Here is a 26,179-nt window from a genome sequence, read left to right as displayed (position 1 = left end):
AAGATACCGTGTGTACGTTTCAGGCTCTGTGTGTTTGTGCCTCTTGCTTGAAACAAGGCAGGACCCAAGCCAGTAAGATATGGACGACTCATGGGGTAGTAATCCTGGAGCGGCATCGGGGGAAGGTAGACACAAGCAGGAAAGAATGAGAGAGCAATTGCTTTGGAGGGATTCACTCAGCTTGTTCCAGCACCAGAGTCTCTTTCAACTTCAAAGTTCAGATGGTTCAGATGACACTTAAGATGTCTCTGCCTGTTGCTTTAGGAGAAGGTTCAGAGCCTTCGAGCCACGCTGGCTGGAATGTTACATATCATTGCCAAGACACTCATATTTTTATTGAAAGCTTAAAGTGAATCTCAGTAAGGACCTGCCATTTCTTCTGCACCTTTCCTTTTGGCTGTTTTCTCGGTATTTAAAAATTGATGCAATTTGACTTTAGCAATGCACATTGCCTTATATTGTTACTGTCGCATGGGTCTTTGTGGCCCTCTGCTGCAATATTTTTCTGAGACAGATAAAGAAACTGAGTGTAGGAGTGGATCCCATTGTGGCAGGGTCACCTGGCTAGTCCATGACAGAACTGAGACTAATCATCATTGCTTTTGAGCTTCTCTTTGGGTCTGGATCATTGGGTACCATATAATGACAAAAATTTGGGACAAGGGCAAATCTTGCCCCTCCCCTCAGTATGATGGAGGATCAAGATTCTGTGACATCTACAAACAATATGGGTACTGGTGTGAAACCACAAAATGTGGTCTGACTCTTCCATGCAGCAAAGACACATGATTGATGGAGAAAATCAGAAAGCCTTGGTTTTGCTGCTTGCAACCTCTCGTACAAACCTTATTTTTTGTGATTCCAGCTTTTTATGATTTCATAGAAAGACCTCAAAATTCATCTTTTCTTAGTATTAATTTAGAATATTACCAAAGTGTTCACAGAGCTTAGGTACTTGCTGGTTTTATATAGCTACAAGTAAAGGTTTCTTTGAATCCTTCCTAAAGGAACAGAGGGTATCATATGAAACATTAGCTTATTTGGTGAATGTTTTTAACACCGAGAAGGTGAATCAAAGGCTTTCCTGCAGGTTGGCAATCTCTTACCTTAAACTATGTGACCATGCTGCTTCAATTCATTTGCAGATTTCTTCCTCTCTCTGTCGTGTGCACATTGCCACTATCCATATAAAGCAGTTTAAATATATATTAATTATTTAATTTGTTAAAAACCAAGTTACTTTTGGAGAAAATTTATTGCTCTTAAATCCCCATCATTTACAATCTGTTGAATGATTCCATTTTGAAAGAGGGCAAAGACTTAATATAGCGATTCTGATTATTTATAGTTACTACCAACTATAAGAGAAACCTACTCAGGCTGCAGTGATTGCAGGTTCCTGGACACCTATCGCTGTTCATCAGGAACATTTTTTTCCTACCTGTGGGAAAATAAGCCACAAAGGCAGTAAATCCCCTTTCATTTTCCAACTCTCTTCAGAAATCTTGCTGATAGGAATTGCACATTTAAGCAATGTTCAGTAAATACTTTTAAAAATCCATCACTGTCTTTTTTTAAAAAAAGATTTTGAAGTTGCTCACTTGTGCCTATTTTCAGATTAAGAACAAATTATTTGTGGAAACCAGGTTGAGCCCAAGTTCCTCATCACAGGGTGAAAATTGGATTTTGTAAATCTTCCAAGCCCAGGTTTCTTACTGCATGCAGCTGTGCAAGTTTGCAAATGTTTCCTTCTCTAGTCAGGACCCGGTGGAAGGAGCCAGTTTGGACTGCCACCTCGATAGCTAGCATTTGTGGACACTTCAATGCAGGACGCCACTGAGATATTTGAACCTTTTCATATATTTTAATCTGGACATCAGATGCCAGGTAGAGAAAGTATGCCAGCCAACCAGTTCTGATTCAATGTCATGCTAAGAGTATATCAGCAGCCTTCCTATTCTGACCATTCTCGGTGAACTTCACAATGTCACTTGATATGGGCTTTCCATATGTGTTGAATATGAGTTCAGTGCTCTTCCTGGGAAGGAAGATAATGTAGGGCCAAGGCCTGAATTTTCTAAGATGTCATTAGTTCCCACTGTAGCTTTCTCTGAACGAATCAATGAAAGACAGCACCTTGCTGTTCCTATAAGGACTGGACTTTGTTTGTTTTCAATCCATCTTTTGGAACCAAGGAAGGAGTGAGGGCTGGTCATGCTCAGGTTCACACCCACAGCTGGAATGGATGGGTTTCTCCTGGTTACCATGGCAATGCTGCCCTGGTGTGGTGGTACTTGCCCATATTTGCAGAGCTTTCCTCCCCATCTGTGGCGGTTGACCAAAACTGCAGAGGAGTTATTGGGTTAGGAGTTCTTTAGCTTTCTTTACAATTAGCTCCTTATCACATCCTTGGGAGGTCAAATGGGCAGGAAAAATTAAGTGACAAAAGGAGACGAGCTTTATGACTCGGATCAAGTTGAATTTATATTTGCTGTTAGCAATAGATACAGGTTGTTTTAATTAGGATCCTAGAGGCAGATGACAAATTAGTTTACCTTTTAAATGGCACTCATCAAACATGGGACAGGATGTGCGTGTTTTAAGAAATGCCTCATTTCTTTTTCAAGTTTAAAGTTTAGACAAGTCCTCATCCTGTAAACTGGGGACAGAGACAACTTTTCCTCTATAAGGTTGTGAAAATTAAATGAGCTAATACATGTCATGTGCTTAGAACAGTGCCTAGAATATAACAAGAGCTCAGTAAATGTTCAATGTTATATTATCTTTACTTTTACATGACAGTGTGGTGGCTTTTTAATGCTAATGATGGTTCCTTGAGCAAATATTAACCACACCGACCAGTCTCCAGGTATTTTTTAAAATCTTCCTCAAGGACTTTACCAGCTAGTGGGGAGACCAAAGTAGAAACAAGTAGTTGCTTGAAGTAGCAGCATGCCCAGCATATTCTGGGAAACCTGGAGGCCTGAGCACTGCAGCCCGTGTGGGCCAACAAGAAGAAGTCCCTAGATGAGGAGGCATTGAGCTGAAGCTCATTTATGGCCATTCTCCTGATGTGTGGCGTACAGGGGCAGGGGAAGGGGGTTAATCTCACTTGGAAGAGTGTCTCGATTTTGGTATTTGAACAGATAGGATGTTCTGTGCCTTGGGTCCATCAAATATTGTAGATTGCCCGAGGTCTGCCCTCAATCAAAGTAGGTCTCCTCTACTTAAAGCACACTGCTTTATATTCTCCATGGTTGTCAGAGGTTTTTTGGTAATAATTTTGTAACAAAAACTTGATTATATTCATCAAATATTTGGAGAGTGATGGTTCTGAAAATCATGAGAATCAAGGCATCTTAAATCCCTGCCCACTCTATGGACACAACTACTTATTTCTCATTACTCTGCCAAAGTCAAGTAAATCCCAGAACAGGACTCTTCCCAGACAAACTCAATGCGTTCTAATTCAGTAGTTACTCTAATGACTCACGGTCTGGTTATTTTTCTCCTCTTTATTACTCAGGTAACGCAACCACTTTTATGTAACTTCAGAAGAAGCAAGTAACTATTCTAATTTCTGCAGAATGGCTTTGATTTAGAGATAGCAGCTGATTTAACCCTGGACTGACCGTCTCTTCATCTTGCAAGTTTTCTTTAATAGCCTGGTCACCCCCCAAGCTCTTTAGATTTTTCTGATGCAATGGGTACAAGAAGTGAAAAGCCCTTTGTATGAGATCCTATATCAAGTTTACTAACTTTAAGATGTGAGCTTTTGGTTTTTCTTTCTCAATGACGTTTTAAAAATGCACACAGACTCATACATTTGTTCAGAGTCTCATTCTTTCTGTATGTTAAGTTCTGAACACACAGCATGATTCAACATTGGCATTGTTTCCAGAGTAGGGTTTCTCAACTTGAGCAGTGTTGACATTCAAGGCCGGATCATTCTTTGTGTGGGGTCTGTCTTGTGCATTGGACGAGGCTCAGCAGCATTCCTGGTCTCTCCGTACTAGGTACCGATAGTACCACTTCAACCCCCATCCACACCACCCCCCCATTATGACTCCAGACATTGCCAGATGTCCCCTAGAAGGCACAGCCGCCTGGTTGAGAACCACTGCTCTAGTGAAAAACAGTTTGGTAGAGAAATCCCTAAAGTGGAATTAGCTGAGCTGTGACCAATGCCAGAGGGACAAGGGAAGGTTCAGAGTTGGAAGTCAGTATACACGGGGGCCAGGCCTTACAAAGCAGGTGAAAGGAAGATATTCAGAGAGAGGAGGTCTAATGCTTTGGCCTCCAATGAGCCTTGCGCAGTCCATGCCACCCTCCTGGTGGATTTACTCTCCTACTGCCCTTAGAGTGACCTAGGGGGTGGCGAAGAACAGCCTCGGGGGATGTCAGATAGGACAACGCAGGGATCATGCAGCGTAGCAATCAGTGAGGGAGGTGTTCAGGTGGCTATATGTCAGAGAAGGCGCACTGATACCTGACAGATGTGTTCGACTTTGGAGCCTTTGGCATAGAAAACTTTCATGTTATTTCCAAATCCTGTATCATCCCTGCTTCCAACTGTGTAGTGTTCCCTTTGTGGGTCTACAGAGCCAGGAGAAGGCTCCCTTTCTGAATACGAGAGTGGTAGCCAACATTTATTGAACTTGGAGCTCACTGCCATGAAAGGACCCAGAGATGGATGTTAGTACGACTTACAGATGAAGAAATTGAGGCACAGAGAGGCTAAGAAACTTGTCCAAGTTTCCACAGCAGGTAGGCAAAGGTCATGATTGTGAACCCAGACAGCCTGGCTGCTGAGCCCGCACACCTCACTGGGAAGCCATCCTTGCCCTTGTGTGGACGCTTCACCGACCCCAGAGCCCCCGCATTCCACAGACAAATTCGAAGCGTGGAAAATTCTTTGGAGAGGAAAACAAGATTTGGCTGTTCTGAGGAAGATATTTAACATTGTTGTGAATATTTTTGATTAATAAAAAGAAAATGAATGCTGGACCCTGGGCTATTTTTTGTTGACCATAGGGCATGTCATTTGTAAGGGGGCTTCACTGAACTTGATTTTTTTTTGATGGATGATTCAGGTGTGATTTATCGAGGCAAATACTTTGGGACCTAAATGACCATTTCTTTCCTCCCACCTCAACCTCTTCTCTCCTCACCACTCCCAGCCCTATCTTATTCCTCAAGTATTATTTAGCTTCTCAGAAGAGTCAGGTGTTTCAGATGAAGCCAGGATGAATTCTTCCCAGCAGGGAAGTGTTTTTGAATAAGTAAATTTCAGCCAATGACCCCTGCTGATAAGGCTCTAGACCAAATGGGGGCAAAAGGAATTAGAAGCCAAATCACAAAACAGTAAGTAAAAATTCTGATTAACAAGAATTTCACAGCAAACACAGGCTGATGGCTATTTTACTAAAGCAATACGGAACACGCCTAGAGGCCACTCTGTTCTGGTAATGTGGGAAATTGGTTGAAATCATGTTTCTCTTGTGATTTCCATGTTAAGCCATTCACAGTCGGATCTCTTTTTTACTAAATTAATACAGTTCCTTGCTATTTTGTATTCTTTTTAAAGTCTTGGCCTTAAACTCAGTATTAGTATTTCCGGCAAGCGTTTACTACTAAGGGGCACACTTCAGATTTAGGGGAAAAGTCAGTGTTTTCATTTTGTGTTGAGTTGGGAGAGGAAGTGGTCAACTTGACATTGCTTGTAAATAAAGTGAGCGACTTGACCTTTTTCTCTTGATAGAATTTTGTATTGAAAGAAGTATAATGTGCCTTGGTGATGGTAACGAATACAATAGCCGTACAGTCTCTCAGTCTCTAAATGATTAGAGTGGAGAGAAGTTTTATTTAAAATTTCAAGTTGTTCAAATGGCACATGTCTCCACACATGTCCTTTTACTTCAGGTAAACTCAGTTGGCATGTATGCGTGTGTGTGTGTGTGTGTGTATGTGTACGCACCCATTTGTCCTATGTTGCGCTGTTGGTTTGAACCACAAAATAGAAAAGAATGTAAATATTTTCCAACGCTTACAGGCAGTCAGCCGCCCTCGGGGATGGACAAAAGTTTGTTAGTTTTTTCTTTTATCTTTCCATCAGCTTACACTTTGGCCTGTTTCCAGTGAAGCCCTAGGCCAAGGGCAGCCCCCGCCTCGTACCGCCAGTGTGGATGTGGCTGGTAGAGGTCTGAAAATAAATGACCATTTCTTTGGAACTAAAATAGTGTCTCTTACAAGCAGAAAAATTAATTTAGTGGAACTCTGGATTTGTCTATTTTAAAAGAAAACTAGAGGGGAAACTATTTTGGAGTGTGTGATTCGACCTGACGAAGATAAGGGCGCTTCTACAGTTCTTTGAACATTCCCGTACAAGATCGTGATTCCTGGAATGCTTGGAAAATGGCTTGAGGTGTTCAGTTTTAACCAGCAAATCTGTTCTGTTTCATCTTTTGTTTAAAATCTTGGAATTCATAAGAGTTGCTTTTCTACTTCAGGAAGCAGTGTGGAGAGCAGCGCCGTCTCGTAGAACTCTCGGCGGTGACAGAAATGTTCTGTGTCTGTTCTGTATGGCAGCCACTAGCCCCATGTGGCCTTCTAGCACTTAAAACGTGTCTAGTGTGACTGAGGAACTGAATTTTAAATTTTATTTCATTTTAATTTTTAAAAATTGGAAGAGCCGCGTGAGCATCCATACTGAACGGTGCGAGTGTAGAGCATAATCGCCAGTCGGCGCATGTCTCTGATTTTGAATATTCCATTATATTATCACCCTACATATCTAAATTTTGATTTGGAAAATGTGACAACTATTACTGTCTCTAAGTGAAGATTACCTCCAGGTAATCCTTTGATTCCCATCCTCAATGCATGCTAATTGTACAGTTTTTATATTATAGTGACACTTTACACTTTTTTTCTAATTTTGCTGCTGCACAGCCTTGTTACAAGGCTCTTGCCTTCCAAACATCTCACCATCCGAGAGCCATGTATCTGGCAACGAGTAATAAGCATTACTCATTAATTTCAATAAGTAAGATTCCAACCTTGAGTTTTCTCTCAAATTGTTTTCAATTTAATAAAACCACACTTCACCTAAAAAAAAAAAAAAAAAAAAGATAGGTGGTTATGAAAATCCAGCCTGGAAATTAGCTTGTTAGATTGCATTTTCCTTTGCCTTTTCTAATAAGTGAACAGTGGGCATTTTCTGGTTAATTGGAGTTGTTATTGATTGAGGTTGAGCTCTTCAGATGATTCAGACCCAATGTAATTAAGCACAGGAGAGAAAAATGTACATTACAGCTAGTTGAAGCCCAAAAGTAAAATTAGATAATTAACTAATTTTAAGTCAGCAATAGTTCAGGTATTATTAGACTCAAAAGAGGACCCATTTAATTTGGAAAGTCACCACAAGCCCCCTCTCTTTAAGGGTTTAGGGCTTAGACACTGAGTTTTCTCTTTGACCTGCCTGCTCTTTGAATGCAGTTAATCTTTGATAGAATTTCAGCAGGAGCTGCCTCGATGGTCATTTCTATTTTATTTTATTTTTGTTGTTTCTAATTCTTTTTCCTTAACTTTATAAGGCTCATATCTTCTTTGCTGTTTGATTGTATTGTTCGTTTTTGTTCCTGCTAAAGCCAGTTGCCCCTTTCCCTTCACCTTTCCTTGGTCCAAATATTTCTCCAAAAAAAGTACATATGAACTGATTTCTGCTTGGAATTTACCTGCAGGGGGCCCACCAAGATCCAAAACTCACATCAAAGGGAACTGAAGGAAGGAGGTGTGTCTGGATTAAAGCAGAAGAAAGGGAAAACAAACTTTAAAAAAATTAAATTTTTCCTGATTACAGAAGTAATTTATGGTTTTTGTAGAAAAATTGGACCTTCATACAAACAGATGTATCTTCCTCCTAGTTTTTTTTCTATGCACATTTATGTATGTGTGTTTAAATTATTTACATGTTATGGTGATGTGTAATATTCTCATATGATATAGTCTTGGTCTTAAATTTTACTTTATCACATTTTCTCCACTAATAAATTTTCTTCTAGAGCATCCTTTTTATCACAGAATTCCTTCAGATACATATAGGAAAATTTATGTGAGGTCCAGTTTCTCCCTGTTATACATAATGCTGTAATCAACATCTTTGAACGTATCTTTCTGTGCATTTTGATGACTCTCTAGGGGTAGTTCCTAGACATGTATTTGCACCCTGGAAAAAATTATGCATATTAAAGCTCTCACCAGCAAGGAGTGAATGATAGCAGAGCAGATTTCAAATGTATTAGCGACATGGGAGTGGTTATGGTGAGACGAGAATTTCCTTGAGGTGGTCTACTCAACTTCATCTGTGTCTTTTAGCTTCATTTCAAAGACATAGCACAGCTTGTTAAATAATATACTTTTGCTTTTTTACGGATTTAAGAAGTCTTTATGTATAAGTTTGGGTTTATTAGTGCATTTATGATCAGTATTGCTATTTATTTCAACCGATACTTTGAGTCTTGGTCATTAGTATCTAGTGATTTTTCTTCCATATTTGATTCAGAAACGTCCAACATTGGGTGGCTGACTAAGCCTGAGTTTTAATTAATTAGAAATGCTCTTTTTATTCAATTTTTATCAGCTTTGTTACACTGTGTAGTGATAGCCTCATACATCTACATGTATTTTGTCCGTTGCAGCCATCTGCCACAGTTAGGCAACCAGGAAATAAAATAGTCTCAGAGTGACTGTGGAACTTCCAGAATAACAATCCAAAGGTCAACGTACTTTATTTTGTTAGGAAGAATATGTATACATAGTAAGCTTCATATTAGAAGATGTAAATATACATTAACAAAAAGAAGAAGGAATAGCCAGGAGCAGAAAGGAATGGTTAGAACGACAAAGCAATATAAGGCAATTTAAAACAGGCATAACCGCATTATTACCTCTGAATTTCCAAGACAACACACTTCACTGATGGGTGTCCATAAGTCTCATTCTGAGCCATCAAACAGATGCTATGTTGTGATTAATATGCCTGTCCATTATAGAAGACTACGATGAAGATGATTATGTTAAAACACATGTTTGGGCATTTAATACACAAGTTTCAGTTTCTTATAAAATTAACTTATGCAGTACATCTCATACCACAGTGAGTAGTCTTCAGAGTCCAAAACGTGATATTTTCCCTGTAATTCAAAAAGTGAGTTGAATATATATATATATATATATAAAATTTGAATTATTATAAAAGGAGAATTATTTTGTGCATGGCTTTCCTAAATAGAGAATCCTCTTAGATCAGAAAAATTGAAAGCAACTCCAGTCTGACTCCGAAGTTTGTGTTCTTTCCAATATCACACATAGTCTTCAAGTAACATCATTCCTTACACCCTTAAAATGTTTCTCAGTAGGAGTAAACATAAGGGCAACATTTTCGTGAGCTGTGGAAGGCAAAGTATGGTGGAGGCATATATTTTGGAGAATACACCAGGATATATATTTCTATCTTCCTATCGGATTGTTTTTTTCAGGAAAGTCATTGACAAAATAATTCTCCTTAGTCCTGGCCATAGAAGCTTTACATTGTTGGAAGAGAAAGTTTGCTGGCATAACATAAATGATAGGGGTCCTAATATTGATGTCATGACCCACTAATCAATTGTGACCCACAATTGAAAGAAACTAGCATAGAAATAGAGTGTATCATTCATCTAGAGATAGATGGTTCCAAGGTTGGTTAATTCAGGGACATGATGATGCCACCAACGACTTAGGGGCTTTCTGCCTTGCCACTTGCCCCTCCTGGTCACAAGATGGCAGACACACCTCTAGGCATCACATCCTCAAACAAGTAGATCCAAAGACAGAACAGCACTTTTTCCTAGCATGTAGTATACATTTTAAATTAGAGGGTAAGTCTTTTCCCCAGAAGCTCCTCCTCTCCTACTAGACTTCCCTTTTGGCCTCATTCATTGTTTAAGTTCCACCACAACCAATCCCTAAACCAGTCACTAGCAAGGGAAATAGATGCCACATTTGGTATGGATATGGTATGCTATGGTAACTGGAGGAGTGAACATTCGTTCCGTGGGACAGGGGAGGGAGCTCCTCTCTCCTGAGTTTGTGGAAGGCCCGATGCTCGGATTAATTCCAGCACAGCCAACAAGGAAGGAGTGGTGAGGAAAGCTGTTGGACACCTAGCTAACGATGTCTGCCACATTTGCCAGGGCATTTTGACTATACTTCTGTCATAGTGTTAATATTATTAGGCCTTCTCTTATCATTATCTGTGAGCTTATTTTATCTCTTTGGTAGATTCTAGATTCCTTAAGGATGGGGACTTACCATTTTTATCAGGACCTGGAATAGTGCCTTGCCCTAAAAGGTGATTAATAAATATTTACTAAATTGATTAGAATTGGCCTATGCCAATTGATTAAAAGCTTTCCTACTTTTTTATTGAATCTAAATTCTTTAAAATCAAGTTATTTGTTTGAGTATCAACACCCTCCCAGTAAAGTTATGTTTATTCATTCCAGAAAATGATTAAGGGGCCTTAATCATAAAGGTATTGGAATAAAGTTACTGTGGGTACTGTGTAATATAAACCCTAAAAAGACTGTTTACAATTCTGTTTGGGTGTAGGAGGAAAAAAGAATTCAAATATAAATATAAGTGGGAAACAAAACTTGTATTGAGTCCATTTTATGCATCTGTTAACATTTTGAAGACTATACAGTAGAATTTATCATCTTAAAGATTATGAAGTGAAAGAAATGACTTGTATATAAAATCACTGTGATTCTCTATTTAAAGCTCCATTTCATAGAAGTTTTCTTAGGAAAACTACCTCAATAATTTAAAATTCAGTACATTATTATACGTACTACATAATTTCATCAAAAAATCACTTTCAGTAGAATGAGATCACAAGACCAGAGTTTGGTTACTAATGTGTGAAGTGTAAAGCCAGCGTTCCAAGTTTTAATTTTTTTTGTAATAGAAACATTTCTCAAAATCTTAATCTTTTTTAATGTAAAGAATTCTTTGTATAAACTTCCCTTCTTTTGGTTCAGGTTCAGTGACTATACGTGTTCATAATTTTTCACGTTATCAACTCTTACAACTACAGTATAAACTTCTGTTTTTTAAAAGATTTGAGATGGTGTAATTATAATTTTCTCCAAAAAGAAATATAGTCCTCATTTGCCTGCAGAATGGTCAATTTGTAGGTGTAAATGAGCAGTTCCTATCTTATTCAAGTAGAGCCATTTATTATATCTTCTTTCAAGTGACATGAAATTTTAAGTTTAATTCAACATAAAGACATGACTGGTTTTTAAAACATTTTATTGTTTGCTAATGGTACTTTTCAGTTACAGAATTTGCTAAGTGATGGTAGGAACAAATCGTTGTGTTCTTGTGTCATTCTGAAAGCAACTGGAGTACCTACTTCAGTTCTCTTCTCATTTTCTGATCTTTTAATCCTGGGGGAAAAAATAGCAAAAGGAGCAAGTTAAACAATTTACAAATATTCCTAGTGAGTATCATGTACAGTCACACATATGGCTTCAGTTTTGCCAAAACAATATTACAGCCATTGAAGTTGAACTCTATAATTTTAAAACTTTCTTTGTTATCTCACTGCCTTTAGATATGAGGTGTCCAGGATGGAGGCCCCTGCCTTCAGAACACTTAAAACTATTATTCAATAATAAAATAACAATTGCTGCCTTTTGTTGAGTACTTTCTGCATGCCTGGCACTGAACTCATCACTTTATTTTATTTTCCATAAGACAACTCTAAGAAGCTATCACTATTTATACTCTAATTTTATTTTATTATTTTTTAACATCTTTATTGGAGTATAATTGCTTTACAATGGTGTGTTAGTTTCTGCTTTATAACAAAGTGAATCAGCTATACATATACATATATCCCCATATCTCCTCCCTCTTGCGTCTCCCTCCCACCCTCCCTATCCCACCCCTCTAGGTGGTCACAAAGCACCGAGCTGACCTCCCTGTGCTATGTGGCTGCTTCCCACTAGCTATCTATTTGACATTGGGTAGGGTATATATGTCCATGCCACTCTCTCACTTCGTCCCAGCTTACCCTTCCCCCTCCCCGTGTCCTCAAGTCCATTCTCTACGTCTGCATCTTTATTCCTGTCCTGCCCCTGGTTCTTCAGAACCTTTTTTTTTTTTTTAGATTCCATGTATATGTGTTAGCATACGATATTTGTTTTTCTCTTTCTGACTTACTTCACTCTGTATGACAGACTCTAGGTCCATCCACCTCACTACAAATAACTCAATTTCATTTCTTTTTATGGGTGAGTAACATTCCATTGTATATATGTGCCACACCTTCTTTATCCCTTCATCTGTCGATGGACACTTAGGTTGCTTCCATGTCCTGGCTATTGTAAATAGTGCTGCAATGAACATTGGGGTACATGACTCTTTTTTTTTTTAATTTTAATTAATTAATTAATTTATTTATTTTTGGCTGTGTTGGGTCTTCGTTTCTGTGCGAGGGCTTTCTCCAGTTGTGGCGAGTGGGGGCCACTCTTCATCGGGGTGCGCGGGCCACTCACTGTCGCGGCCTCTCCTGTTGCGGAGCACAGGCTCCAGACGCGCAGGCTCAGTAATTGTGGCTCACGGGCTTAGTTGCTCCGCGGCATGAGGGATCTTCCCAGACCAGGGCTCGAACCCGTGTCCCCTGCATTGGCAGGCAAATTCTTAACCACTGTGCCACCAGGGAAGCCCCCACATGACTCTTTTTGAATTATGGTTTTCTCAGGGTATATGCCCAGTAGTGGGATTGCTGGGTCGTATGGTAGTTCTATTTTTAGTTTTTTAAGGAACCTGCATACTGTTCTCCATAGTGGCTGTATCTATTTACATTCCCACCAACAGTGCAAGAGGGTTCCCTTTTCTCCACACCCTCTCCAGCATTTATTGTTATACTCTAATTTTACATGGGAGTTTTAAAAAGTTCAAACTACCTACCCGAAGTCACCTTTCCATAAATAGCTATGGCAAGGTTTATAAAGTTCATGGCCTTAACTATTAATAAGGAGATAAATAAATGCATTTTCTATACAAAGAGGGAACATGTACCTTAGAGTAGAATAATCAACTATTGGCACCAGCTTATTTGGGATACAATCAATTTTCAAATATGCTCTGTATTCTCCACAAATATGCCCATAATTTTGAAGCCATATATAACATATAATTTTATTGGAAAACTATGGTATTTGTTCTTAGAGGCTTGAAAATTATCTGATTTAGTTGCTTTCTCTCTTTTTAAAGAAGGGAAAACACCCATAAATTTGAAGTGACTTGTGCAATACCATCTCCTCTTTGGGTGGAAAGCTGGAACAGGAACCCAGGTATCCTGACTCCCCATCCAGGTCATTTCTACCTCACTCCTCACTTTCTCAGTAGAAGATCATCGATAGCATTTATAACTTGGAATTACATTTGAATTCATACATGCAGTAGAATTATATAATCTCATATACACAGAAGTAAGGGTTTATATATATGGATAATGGTCACTTATTTTATTGACTATTTCCCACTCATTTGGAAGAGCTTTCTGTAATGAAAGGATATTTTGTGCTTAACTGTGAAGACTTCTTGCTAAAAGCTTAATCTATAGAATCCCAGCACTGAAAAAGGAATCTAGCAATGTGTCTAGTTTAGCTTCCTCCAGGTTGGATTAAAAACCACTTTAGACAAGTAATTTTCTTTTAGGTTTTTAAAGAGATTTCCCACCTACCTGTTCGAATATTTGCATCCCCTCACTGTCAAAAATTACCCTTTTTAAAAATCTTCAGTGCCATTCTAGCCTATTCTTGCTGGTCAAACCTTTGAAAGATAAAGAGAACTAATATTCCCTTATAGTGTTGTCCTTAAAATTAACAGGTTTCAATAATATATATTCTGGTAGGAATTCAAAGTAGTTATAGAATTTAAACCCACCGCAAAAGCTCCGGTCTTAATTACTAAGCCATGTAGATAAACTCATTTATAATAGAAACTTACAGTACAGGCTTGGTCTAATAGAATCATCGAACTGTTGCTACTGAAACTCCAGGCCTTGGATTGTGTGGGAATTGAGAACTCTGGGGGCTAGTCTCGCTTTACCATTCTCATAGGTGTTGCGGCGACTTCACGGTGTACTCACCACTTCCTCCCGCTTGGGCTTGTCTGTTGCTGGCCAAGCCTCCAGAGGCAGGTCAGGAAGCATGGGGGGCAGGGGCTGCATGCGGAACATCGGAGGCAGAGGCGGCTGGGGCAGCAGGGGCGGGTGAGGCTGCGGCTGGACGGGCTGCTGGGCGGGCGCAGGGAGGTGTGGCTGGTGGGGTTGGCTTGGAGTCGTGGCGTGCTGGCCAGGAACTGGCACCATGGTTTGCTGGGGGACCGCGGGCTGCTGGGCTGGCACCATGGGGAAGTGGTGATGAGGCGGCAGGGCAGCCTGCTGGGATCCCACGGGAATGATTTGGTGGTGCAGCCAGCCGCCCATGGGTTCGTAACCGTAGGACGGGTACTGGTGAGAAACAAAGAGTCGGGTTTACCATCAGCCCCACTGACTTCCAGCCGGAGAAGTAGCAGTGTTTTCTTTGTCATTATGACACTGTTAGTATTTATTCATTTTTTCCTGTGCAAGAATTTCTAACCGTGTATACAGATATGACCCTTTACAAACTAGACTTCCCATTAGTGTCTATGTGTGGCATAGATATGTTACCTCACTTAAAAGGGAATTGAAATGCATGCTTAATATCTTAAGGGAACAAAGAACAAAAAAAAACATCTACGTACCGGGTGTCTTATTATGTTCTGCTACCACTTCAGAGGGGTAAGCACCTTAGGAGAAAGAGACATTAGAATACATTTGTTTTAATTTAGTCACATGAAACATACACTCACTGATGCAGTCCCGTCAATACGGACAACCTGAAAATATGAGCTCTGTGGAAGAAAGAATAAAGTAAACATTTGTCAGGTGCTCCCTATGTGTGAGGCTCTACCTTACGTCCATGGCACACATTTTTCATGTTTTCCCACAAACTCTGAGGCAAGTATCATCACCCTCACTTTTACAGACAAGGTCAGGGAGAGTTAAAGAGGTTCCTGAGCTTGACAGAGGTTACAAAAGTAGTGAGTCTGTTTAGTTCCCCGGCTCCTGCTGTTCTTTGCAAGAGAAAAACAAAATGGAAAATTAATGTGATATAACATTAATTATATACTTTTTTTTTTGATTTGCTGTCACAATGAAAAAGATAAAGGAGGCAGAAACACTGTCCCTCATCCTAGAAACACAGGTTTTCAGGTCAAATATGTCAACCTTTTAAGGTTTAACAGAAAATCTTGCCTCAAAATTTTTTTGACACTTTCCCTCAGTTTGTATGAGTAAACAAACTCATGGATTGTCATTTGAACCTATGAAAGAAGGAAGAGTTTCCTTCCTTTCTAAACAGTATGTATTCGGTTCATGTCAGGTCCGGGGACTCCTTCGTGTACAACATTTGATATCAGGACAATGAACAATTCTTAACCTTGTTCAAGTTATACTTAACAAAGCACCTTTTATATTGCTTAATTATTTTGCTCCCCAAACAACATTTTGAAGTGTGGGTATTATTCTTATTTCCCCTTTCCAGATGAGGAAACTAAAGTTCTAGAGAGAGAAAATGATTTGCCCAAGGTCACATGCTTAGTATGGGGTTGAGGAGAGCCTCAAACCCGATTTCCAGAAATCTCATGCTTTCCATTGCTCTACAGAATGTCTCACAGACCACTTGGTCACTAATATTTCAGTAAAGACAAATGAGGGAGATGCATAGAGTATGAACATCTTAGAAGCAGGAGTTTTCCAGCTGGAAAGGATCTTAAATAACATCTTACCCGATTCCCCATGTTTCACAGGCTGGGATAGAACAAAGCTGTTCAGCCAGAGTTCATTTCTGCCTTACTGTGCAGTTCCCCTGAGTGGTAGTTCATGATGGATACACTTTATAGCCATATAAGAGGAGAAACTGAGTCAGAGAGGCCAGGTAGGAGTGTTCTGGGGCAATGCAAGCTTGAGGTGACCCATCAGGGCTTAAACCAGGAAGCTGGTAGTGAGAACTGAAAAAGTGGTACTGAGAAACATCTTGAATGAAAAATCAACACACTATTCTTTACAGAGCCCAGGGCATTGTTAACTCAAACAATGGTCAAAATTAGTAAAGAGAAAAATTACCTCATAGCTGAAGTTGATATAACCAGGGTGCCCAGGATGAGGTGGTAGCTTTTATAGGGAGGGGGAAAGGAGAAGATAAAGAATGAGGGAGAGGGAGAGAAAGAAGGAGAGAGAGAATATGCAATTTTCACATTAAGAGAGACTGAAGCTACTTTTAAAAAATCTATATAGTGCAGAATATATTTGAGGTCTACTTTTAGTTTGAACATGTACGCTGTGTAGGAGAGGAGCCCTCTTATTTTAAAGAGGTCCAGAACAGCTAAATGACCTGGGAGCAGAAACCAGCACACATTTATCCTCCAGTGATCTTCAGACACCCCTCCATCCATGTTGTCAATTAATCCTACTCTACCCCACCCATCATTTCATTTCTTGATGAAACTGTCGACTAAAAATATATTCACAATCTAAAAGTTGAGAGTTCTGTTGTATTCGGCAGAAATTTTTAGGACTTCAAGCCCAGGAGGCAGCATCTCAAGTAACCCTGAGAAAACTGCTCCGAGGAGGCGAGGAGGAGCCAGGATATATAGAAGTTTTGCAACAAAGGGCAGGTAGTGTGAACGTCAAAAGATTATTGTTAATTAACGAAAACCAGATATCTCAAGTTAAGGAATTTAGCGCTTTTCTACGTATGGGAAGATGCAAGAGTCTGGGCTCACTGAAATCCTTCCTTTGATATGCACCTCAGCTAGCTGGGGCCAGTATCCTGTGTTTTCATATCCTGAGTTTCCTCAGGGCTCACCGCGGGGAGTGGCTGCAGTCTGATGGCTGCTAGATGGCAGGTATTCTTTCCTTCCTGAGTTCCCTCAGGGCTCACCCGCTCACCTGGCTGCAATCACTGATGACTGTGACATCCTTTGTTTACTGATATGGCAGGCAATATTCCATTTCTCAAGACTCACTCCATGTTGGGAAGAATGATAAGTTTCTCTTACACAATTACAAAATACCAGCAAGAAGAGAATTGTCTCACAAACCTTCCCTTATAGATCAGGAGGTGGATAAGTGCTTAAGTACCAACGAGATTACTCATAATTGGCATGCAAAGTAAATAGCACATCAACAACAGCAAAACAACTAAGTGCGAATTATCGATGAATGTGAAAACAAGATGGGTGTGGTAAAGTGGAAACATTATAAATCCCATGGAAAATGAAAGAGTTGATTTATGAAGTTTTGGGCGATTCTTTTTATTATTCTGTCATCTTTTTATTATTCTGTCAATGTTTCTATGGCAGAAACATTTTAAAGCTCAAAATGAAGAACAACCTGAATAATTCTCTAAACCAGGACTCTCTGTCTTTTCAAAAGTGGAGGCCAAGTAATTGATGCCTGCATTGTGGAATTCTGGCTGGCCCTGGAGTGTGGGAGAGGGAGAGGAGGGAGAATCATGCAGATCATCCCCCCTCAGGCAGCGAGTTGATTAAGGCTCTATGCTCTTGAAATGCTCATATTTCATAAGAGGATTTATTCCTCTCATCTGAATGTGAATTATTTTAGTTAACTGCCTTTCCTCTATCTTCTTGATATAAGCCCTCAGAGAATAGGGGTGTTGAACTGAGGAGTGGAAAAGAGACTGAATTTGTAATGCAGAGGCGCTCAGGGGACTAGGAATTGCCACAGTGTAGGATTTCAGGAAGACAGAGCACAGAATCTTGGTCTTATGGGTGAGAGAGGAAGAGAGGAAGTAGATATTCAAGCTTTGCTGGCTTCTGGTTGTATCAACTGCTCTTTAGGCCACCGAAAAGCAGATGGATCCTGCCTTGCCTGCATGTGACCTAACCTCTTCTGTGTCTGTGTTTAGAGAGAATTGGTCAGACTTCCTGGTCCTTGGTACATTTGAATGTAAAATATATCCATATATATTGAGCATAGGTTGGATTCCAGACAACCACACGGAAGTCATGTGCTTAACAGGTGCACCCAAAAGGACGAGGCCTCTCAGAACAGGGAGGTGGGTGAAGAAAGGAATTCCTTACACAAAATCTTACCCCCTGAAGGACAACGGCAGTGGAGTTTGGAGAGCACGAAAATATTTGGACTCTTGTGAGAAACTGGATTTTAGAGAAAACTGACATTTTTGTAATATTCGCCTAAGGCCGAGTAAGTACTTTCTCTGGAGGCCTTTCAAGGGTCCCTTCCAAAAGTTTCCTCCATCTAGAGATGGGTGACGTTATTTACAAGCTGAGTGTCCCATTAGAATCTCCTGGGGTGCTTGTTAAAATGCAGAGTCCTGGTCGCCACCCCAGCTGTACTGAATCAGAATCTTTGGCATCTGAGAATCCATTTTTTTAATAACAAGTTCTTCATAGTGTTTCTTAAACACAGAGACATTTGAGGATATCTGATCTTGTACTGTTTTAAACCCTAACGTTTACCAAGTGTGGGGCAGACTTTTATTTCCAAGCTTGTGAAATTGGACATTGACTTATGAAGGGGGTGTTTTACTCACGGGCATAGAGAAGGCTGCTCCCAGGAGGCAGGCAAACAAAATCCAGGTCCCCATTTCTTGATGGCCCTAAAATATAAGTCAACACCCACTTTTCTTATCTCTTCTCAAATATGGACATAATTGATGCTTCATAAAACCCACATAACCCATATTAGTCTGTTGCTAGTAAAAAGGATAGGACCATTCCTTGTGAGGTTACTTTATTCCTATATGATTTCCAGTTCTGAACCCATTTGATTGTTTCTGGAGTTACAGTGGTAATAAAGATGCTTTTCATTTAGGTTGAGAGCTGAACAAGTTGTAGGGACATAAATAATCTATCATTACACGACTTTGCATACCATTTTCCTATACTTATATAGCCTGTAGAGTCATAGAAGCTAAATGTAGCTTATAATTAACGATTAAAAGAATAGAGTTGGCTCTAAAAGTTGAGGAGATCATCAAGGTGCACAGTATCTGGTAGTTTTAGAACCAGGAGGCACAGAAATGTTTTTTGGTACCGTCCACCTGAGCACTGCTACTGTTAAAAACAAAGACCAATCATCTGAGAAAATAGAATAAGGAAGGAGTGGAATTTAGTTTCAGGTGTTCTGACCCATAGGACTTCAGGCAAGACCCTCAGGTAACATACCCCTGAGCTCCAGATGTGGAGCAAAAGATGTGGTTGAATGGAAGGGAGAGGGCGGTGCTAATATTCTGTGATTATTCCATGAATTTTGAATGACTTTTATTTGAAAGATTCCATATTTAGTTACTGACATCTTCCTTTTGTTTGACACTGCACTGTAATTATTCCGCAAATAAGACCCTTGGAACATGAAGCAAAATAAGCCATCCTAAAATACATTGCTTAGTGGTGTAAATTATTGACTAACTTTGAGAACTATCAGAAGAAAGGCCTTAAATTTTGCACAGGAAGAGAATATCAAGTGTAATAATGCTGGCTATGAGAAGTACACTGACATTTTTACCTCCTAAATCTGTTTTTTAAAATTTCAATTAATGAAAAAAATCATTCAATTAATGGTTCTATTTGATGGAATTAAATGAAATGTTTTTCCAAGAAATGGATCACAGCCTGTGAAAAATTATTTTTACCTTAATTGATAAGTAATTAAAATAAATATTTTGCTGTGAAATTTGGTCCTGAAAAGTGCTTTGGGATTCTGGACCTAAAATTTAAAGAAATATAGACAAACATTTTGCTGCATTAGAAAGTAATACAATTCATTTAAGTAATCAGAGTCTAATTGGCATCTTTTGAACATGAAATGCAGAAAAAGAATAAGTATGATAGAAAGGATACCAAATTATGAATAAAATCCACATACCTCTGAATACACGTATTCAGAGTAAGTTTCTTTCTGAAACTCAGGGATGCTTGATCCTTTAGATTTCTTCCAACTAAGAGCTCATTATATACCATTCATGGCATCTAGAACAGCCAATCAGGTTTCTGAAAGAAAAATGTGTTGAGTATAACTAAAAATCCCTGCATCATGACTTTTAGAAGCTGTGATCAAATGTAAGGCTGTATGTTGTGATTAGTGCATATAGAGTCTTTCATTATAGGCAATAATAGGTTTAACAGGCAAACAATTTCATCAGGCTGTCTTTAAGTCAGCAGATTAGTTGACTGCACATGCTGATATATTCAAATTTACTGTTAATAAGTGGCTGTGTCATTGTCTGTTCCCTGGTTCTAACAAACATAACATTGTTCTTTACCAAAAAAATGTTAGATAGTTGAGTTTCTAAAGTGTAATCAAAGTGTTCTCTAGGGTTCCCTAGCCCTCAGATCAGGATAAATTGATTCAAATCCCCATTCTGGTAAAATCCCAAAGCTCTTGCCAATAATTCTCTGAGGGATTATAATTTCAGGATCACCACTGCTCTATTTTCTACTTGCATTGAAGGTATTTTCTCATTCCCTGTGATTATTCCTTTATCACCATTCTGGTGTCCACCGAAAGAGGATAAAGTCCCTTCTCCTTGGCCCCATCCTGCAACCCATCTGCCATCCAAGCACCCATGAACTCAAGGTTATCACAGTAACCAAACTTTCACTCATGACCAGAAAGACAAGGCAAGGAACATATCACATACCACACCACACACTTAAAAATGTATTTTGATTCCTGCAAACAAATGTGTATCACAGGAAGCATTGCCCTGGCTCCCACACCCCACATAGCAGCTCAGCCTCTCTGAGTATGATGACCTTTCTTAGCGCGCACCCTTCCGGCACAACCCCACATTCTCTAATAAGCAAGTCCGAATTCTACTCTCTTTTTTTTTTTCAGAGTCTCCTTACTGTCCCTTTTGTTGTCTTGTTCCCATGTTCTCAGCAGCCTCTCCTTTGCCTGAACAACAAACCAAAACCCTGCTCTCTCTAAGAGGACCTCCGATCTAGCTGTTAAATTCTTTGACACTTCCACCTTAGTAAAGCATATGGATTTTTAATTTTATTCTAAAATATGATCAATTAAAAAGCAAAATTTGTGACCAGTGATAAGAGGTAGCTGATGAGTAGTCTATCAATATTAGGTCAATAGAAGAAATACTCATTACATACCCAGATACTATTGTCAGTATAGCTGGAACTTTTTGACTATTTAAGTAATATTTTTAAAGTTTGTTCATGTACATATATTCTTTTATTGATGCTCCACATTGGCTGAATTAAATTCAAGGAGAAAATATCCATGAAAGGCAATGTAGTATTATTAAGAGCTGGAGGTTAGAATTATGTGGGTCCTGAACCCAGCTTCACCGAGGGTTTAGGGACCATTGACAAGATACTAAGCCTATCTGAGCCTCAGTTTTCTCATCAGTAAAATGAAGGTAATTATAGAACCTACCTAAGAGGATTAGTGTGAAAACTAGATGAGAGACATCTCTGGGGGGAATGGAAAATTATCACCTTCCCCAACCCCATCACTTGGCACACGGTTAATGTTTAAAAAATGCTAACAAATAAGATTCTAAGATGATCTTTGAGGATGATTAGTAGGGAATGAATAGCCATCGTGAAGAAAGTAAGGTAGACCTTTCAATCAGAGAGAGAGAGAGAAATTACAAAAAAGAAAGTGGAAGTTTATGACATGCAAAGTGTATGAATGAAAGGGAACATAGAATATGGTCCTAAAATCCAATTGTGTCCATAGTTTGCATTTATTTATGGGTGTATTTATTGTATATCAAAGGCAAGAAGGATTCCTTTTGAATGAACTTGCAAAATGGATTTTAGGAGAATTGCTCTCCGCTTACTTGGAGGGAGAAGAGGTTGGGGGTTGCACAGCAAGGAGGTAAGGGAGAGTAGGAGGGAGAGGAAGGAAAATGTAGATCATATTATATGCTTTTGCAATCTTTTGCCCTATTTTATTTAACTACATATATTGAAGTGCCTGAAAAGATTAAGGACAAGTCACTGGTGAACTAATAGTGGTGTTGTGGTTTTACAAAATTCACCTCATTACTTTGCCTTACCTTTAGACAATGAGAGAGTGTCATATATTTGGCCACAAGGATCAACGAAATGATCCTTTGTTATGGCATTAATTTCTCTGGTCCATTGGATAGTGAGTCATTGCCAATTCACTATGAGCAGTTGTTCAGTGTGATGGCAAATACAATAGAAATGATGGGGTTCTTTCTATTTATTTTCCCCCACTGCATATCCCGAGTCACAAGGTACTAAAATATGGATCTCTGTGCTTGAAATCTCTTCCACTAATGTAGGTCCCACATATACAATGTAAAAGTTAGTCAATGTTTTGGGGGGAAAAATTCAATTGAAATTGTTTCCTATAAGCAGTTGTTTCATTTATGAGTAAGTTGACGTCATAAAACAGAATTTACTAGATTGACTACTTATTTTGTTGTGTAGAGGCTATAACATTTCCAAAGTATTTGTGTTATTGTTTTCCTTACTCTTTGACCTCAAATATTTTTTTTTAAATCACTATTTTAAAAATGGATCACAAGAATAAAATATTTTCCTCTATGGCAGTATCTCTGGAATATCTGTGGCAGAATGACCCCAGAATGTGTCTTTATTCACTTATGCATTCATTTCAAATACATATGTTGAATACTTAAGAACCTAAGACCATTTGTGTTACTTAGGAGACAAATACATGCATGATTTTATTGCTGTTTCTAAAAGCTTTTCTCCAAAATGATGAGTGAAGAAATGCCCTTATGAATTATAGGTTCCCATTCTTGCTTATTGGGAAGAAGGAAGGTCCAAGAAAGGGTTATAAAAATATTACATTCAGACACCTTCTGGCCCAGAAACAGCTGCTCTAACTCCCTCCTGATTCCTGTAGGATCAAGCAGGGCTGCAAAACATGCAATTCATGTGGAAGGACCTCAGGCTGGGATTTTAGCACAAATCAAGAACCAGACGGTCCCTGCCTGCCAGTGGTCAGAGATGAGGCAAGTATAGGTTAATTCCAGGCAGCTAGAATCTAACCTACAGCTGTAACACCTCCTCGCTGTGTCCCAATCAACTACTTTTAATAAAGAGAAGCCATGGTAGTCAAGAGCCAAAGCACCCTTGAGCTCTGAGAGGAAGCATATTTTAAATGTCTTCACCTCCTGCAATGCCTGGCCTCAGACAAAAAGTAGGCACTCAACAACAACAAATTTTATACATATAGAAAATTTTTATGTGGTGCTTTATAATTTTTTAATAAGTTCTTTTGCCCATTTTTTTGGTAGTAGTTATTCTTTTTCTTGACTTACAACCCATCACATTTTGCTGTTCTCACATTGCTTATGCTAGCAACTTCTCCCCTTCTAATCTGCTGCTTCTGATTTACAGTGCGCTGGAAAATCACGTGCCCAAACTTGTTAGAAGTATGTGTGGACTGTAAGTAAAGGGATGCTCTAAGCAGAGGTAGCCTGGGAGGCTCACTTTTGAAAAAAGCTCAAAAATTTCAGTCTTGTGGCCTTGGTTTTCGAATGCTGAGAGGATGTTTTGTTTTGTTTTGGGCTTTTCCCCCTTTGCTCAACTTCCTGGTTTTGAGCGGTGGTCAAGATATGTGGGTGATCTTTGAATACGTGAGGTGTTATGAGTTCCAGGAGCCTTCCTTATCATCTATAGGAGCTCAACTCTTGAATCTTCTTTTAAAGCAGGTCTACGACTATCTAGTATTCTGGAACAATTTTAGGAGTAGGTTTTCTTAAGTAGTTGGAACCAAAGTCAGCTTTTAAATGTTTCTTCTGTAGACATTTACTTAGAAGAAAATATCATTCTCCAAGATGGTTGTTTTGTTTGTTTTGCTGGAGTGGAATTGTACCCTTTTCTGAACTCAGGGACACCACCACCAATTGATTCCGATAAACACACTGACTTCCCTTTGCAACCTTTAGAAGTCAGGTATTGTGTCTTTTTTTTTTTAACATCTTTATTGGAGTATTAATTGCTTTACAATGGTGTGTTAGTTTCTGCTTTATAACAAAGTGAATCAGTTATACTTATACATATGTTCCCATATCTCTTCCCTCTTGCGCAAGAGGGAAGGTATTGTGTCTTAAACTTCCTTGGGAGCTCTTTGGTACCTAGAAAAATCTCTTTTACAAAGTAGGTGCTGGATAAATGTGCCAATTAACTGATGAAAATATAGAGAAGTTATCCATGACATAATGAAAATATTAAAAATGTGCTTGATCTATGTGGAATCTCCCTAGACAAAGAAATCTTGCAGTGATTTAGATGGGCCTTTTAAACAGCTAAGATAAGTCAGCATTGCTGTCAGTTGCTCCTTTGGACTTTCATACAAATAGCCTCTGATAAGGACCTAAAAAGGGAGATGCTGTAAAAGGTTTAGAATCTATTATCATAAAATCGTTACTACATTTGGCTCTGACCTGTTAGTTCAAGTTGTAATATATTACAAGCAAGTATACTATAATAGATAAAATTGATTTTTTCCTTATTTGGGACTGAGTTTATTTGCTTAATATAATAAAGTTTTATTATTATTATTAGCTTCTTAGGCTTCAGCCCCAGGTGTAATTTGAAAAGAATAATAACAAGAAAAACCTCTCTCACCCACATTCACATACTTTATTGATTGCAAACCATCAGTACATATTCCAGAATATGCTGGAATTAACTATGTTTTATGGCTGGTCGTTTGAAGCTATGGGGAAAAAAGAGGAATCTTCTACTGGCTAACAGCATTTAATAAGTGAGTAGACTTGGAATAAAAAGCGTAAGAAAAGCAGTAATGGAGGTAAGGGACGAGAAAGAAGAAAGGCACATATAAGAAGAGGAAATGCATTGTGATGGTATTCAAGATGGTGATCAAAGCAAGCCACAAGAGTTCTGAAAAGAAAAAAGGAAACATTATTGAAGCAGTAGGAAATAAAACAGCTATGCAGTAAAGGGAGGTGGTCCTAGGCTCATAAGCTCTGAACATATCCCTTAAAGGCCAAAACTGTGATCTAACTTAAACAGCCATTATCGAGCACTTAGTATGTGCCTACCACAGTCATTGGTGCTGGAGTACAAAGATGAATAAGACAGTGACCCGATTCTCAAACTGCTCACAGGTTCTAAAAGAAAGCTCCACTTGGAGTTGGGGTGGAGAATGCTGGGAATGGGCGTTGGAACAAATCTTCCTTCTCACCTTCAGGAGATTAACACACTCTCTGCCTATGTCTGGGTTTGTGGCGGAGAAAGGGGTGAGGAGGGAGGAGAGGGAGAGCAGTGACACCAAAAGACATGGGGCCTATGGGAAAGGCGGGCCCTCTAGAGTATTCCAATAGTTCTTTGGCTGGACTGGGAAGGGGCATATTAATTGTATATAGACCCACTTCAGTCTTTCAGCCTAATGTCCTGTACTTTCTGCTTCTGCAGTGATTGTACCTTAATGGATACGTACACACTGAGTCATCAGGGAAAGATTAGAATATAGGCAGTGCCTGCTGTTTCCAAGGACAGTATAAAGTAGATAGAAGTGTTTATGAACTAACATCTAAAACAAAATGTCTACCAATAGGGGACCGCTTCAAATCAACTATGACACATATAAAGGGTATCAATCTGTATTTGTTGGCATGGAAAGATGTTTGTGATACATAGTTAAGTGGAAACAATAGATTTTTACAGTCCTCTCGCTCGGAAATGATTCTCCTCCTCCTCCTCCTCCCTCCTCTCCTCTTCCTCCATCTCCTTCTCTTTCCCCTCCTTCTCTTTCCTGTTTTTCTCCCTCCCTCTCTCTCCCTATCTCCATTTGGGGAGATATTCACCAAAATATTAACAAGAGTTATCTAAGGGACTCATTCCTGAAAGCCTCTGGGAAACCAAGATTTTATTTCTTTCAAATAATTGGTGAATGGAACAAATGCAGGGGAGATAAAAGAAGTTTAGGGCATAATATTTCTCCTTCATGTTCAGTGAAAGTGATGAGTGATAGTGCTGGATCTTCTGTAGGCCTTAG

General features: G+C 39.2%; 2 protein-coding genes across 12 annotated transcripts in view; one reads left to right on the top strand and one right to left on the bottom strand.

Moving 5' to 3' along the window:
* ARHGAP6 (Rho GTPase activating protein 6) overlaps positions 1-26,179 on the top strand; it is a 497,891-nt gene that overhangs the window by 344,870 nt on the left and 126,842 nt on the right. The window lies entirely within an intron of this gene.
* On the bottom strand, positions 2-25,869 carry AMELX (amelogenin X-linked). The gene is given in 5 exon segments (XM_082447340.1): positions 2-14,572; positions 14,848-14,868; positions 14,872-14,892; positions 16,271-16,318; positions 18,723-25,869. Coding segments are annotated over 5 exon segments (522 nt in total). The 5' UTR covers positions 18,777-25,869; the 3' UTR covers positions 2-14,194.

Source organism: Balaenoptera physalus (assembly GCF_965194825.1).
Source record: "Balaenoptera physalus genome assembly, chromosome: X".
In the NCBI taxonomy this organism is placed as follows: Eukaryota; Metazoa; Chordata; class Mammalia; order Artiodactyla; family Balaenopteridae; genus Balaenoptera; species Balaenoptera physalus.
Note: the sequence above shows the minus strand (reverse complement) of the source record. Positions and strands in the feature narration are given on the sequence as shown.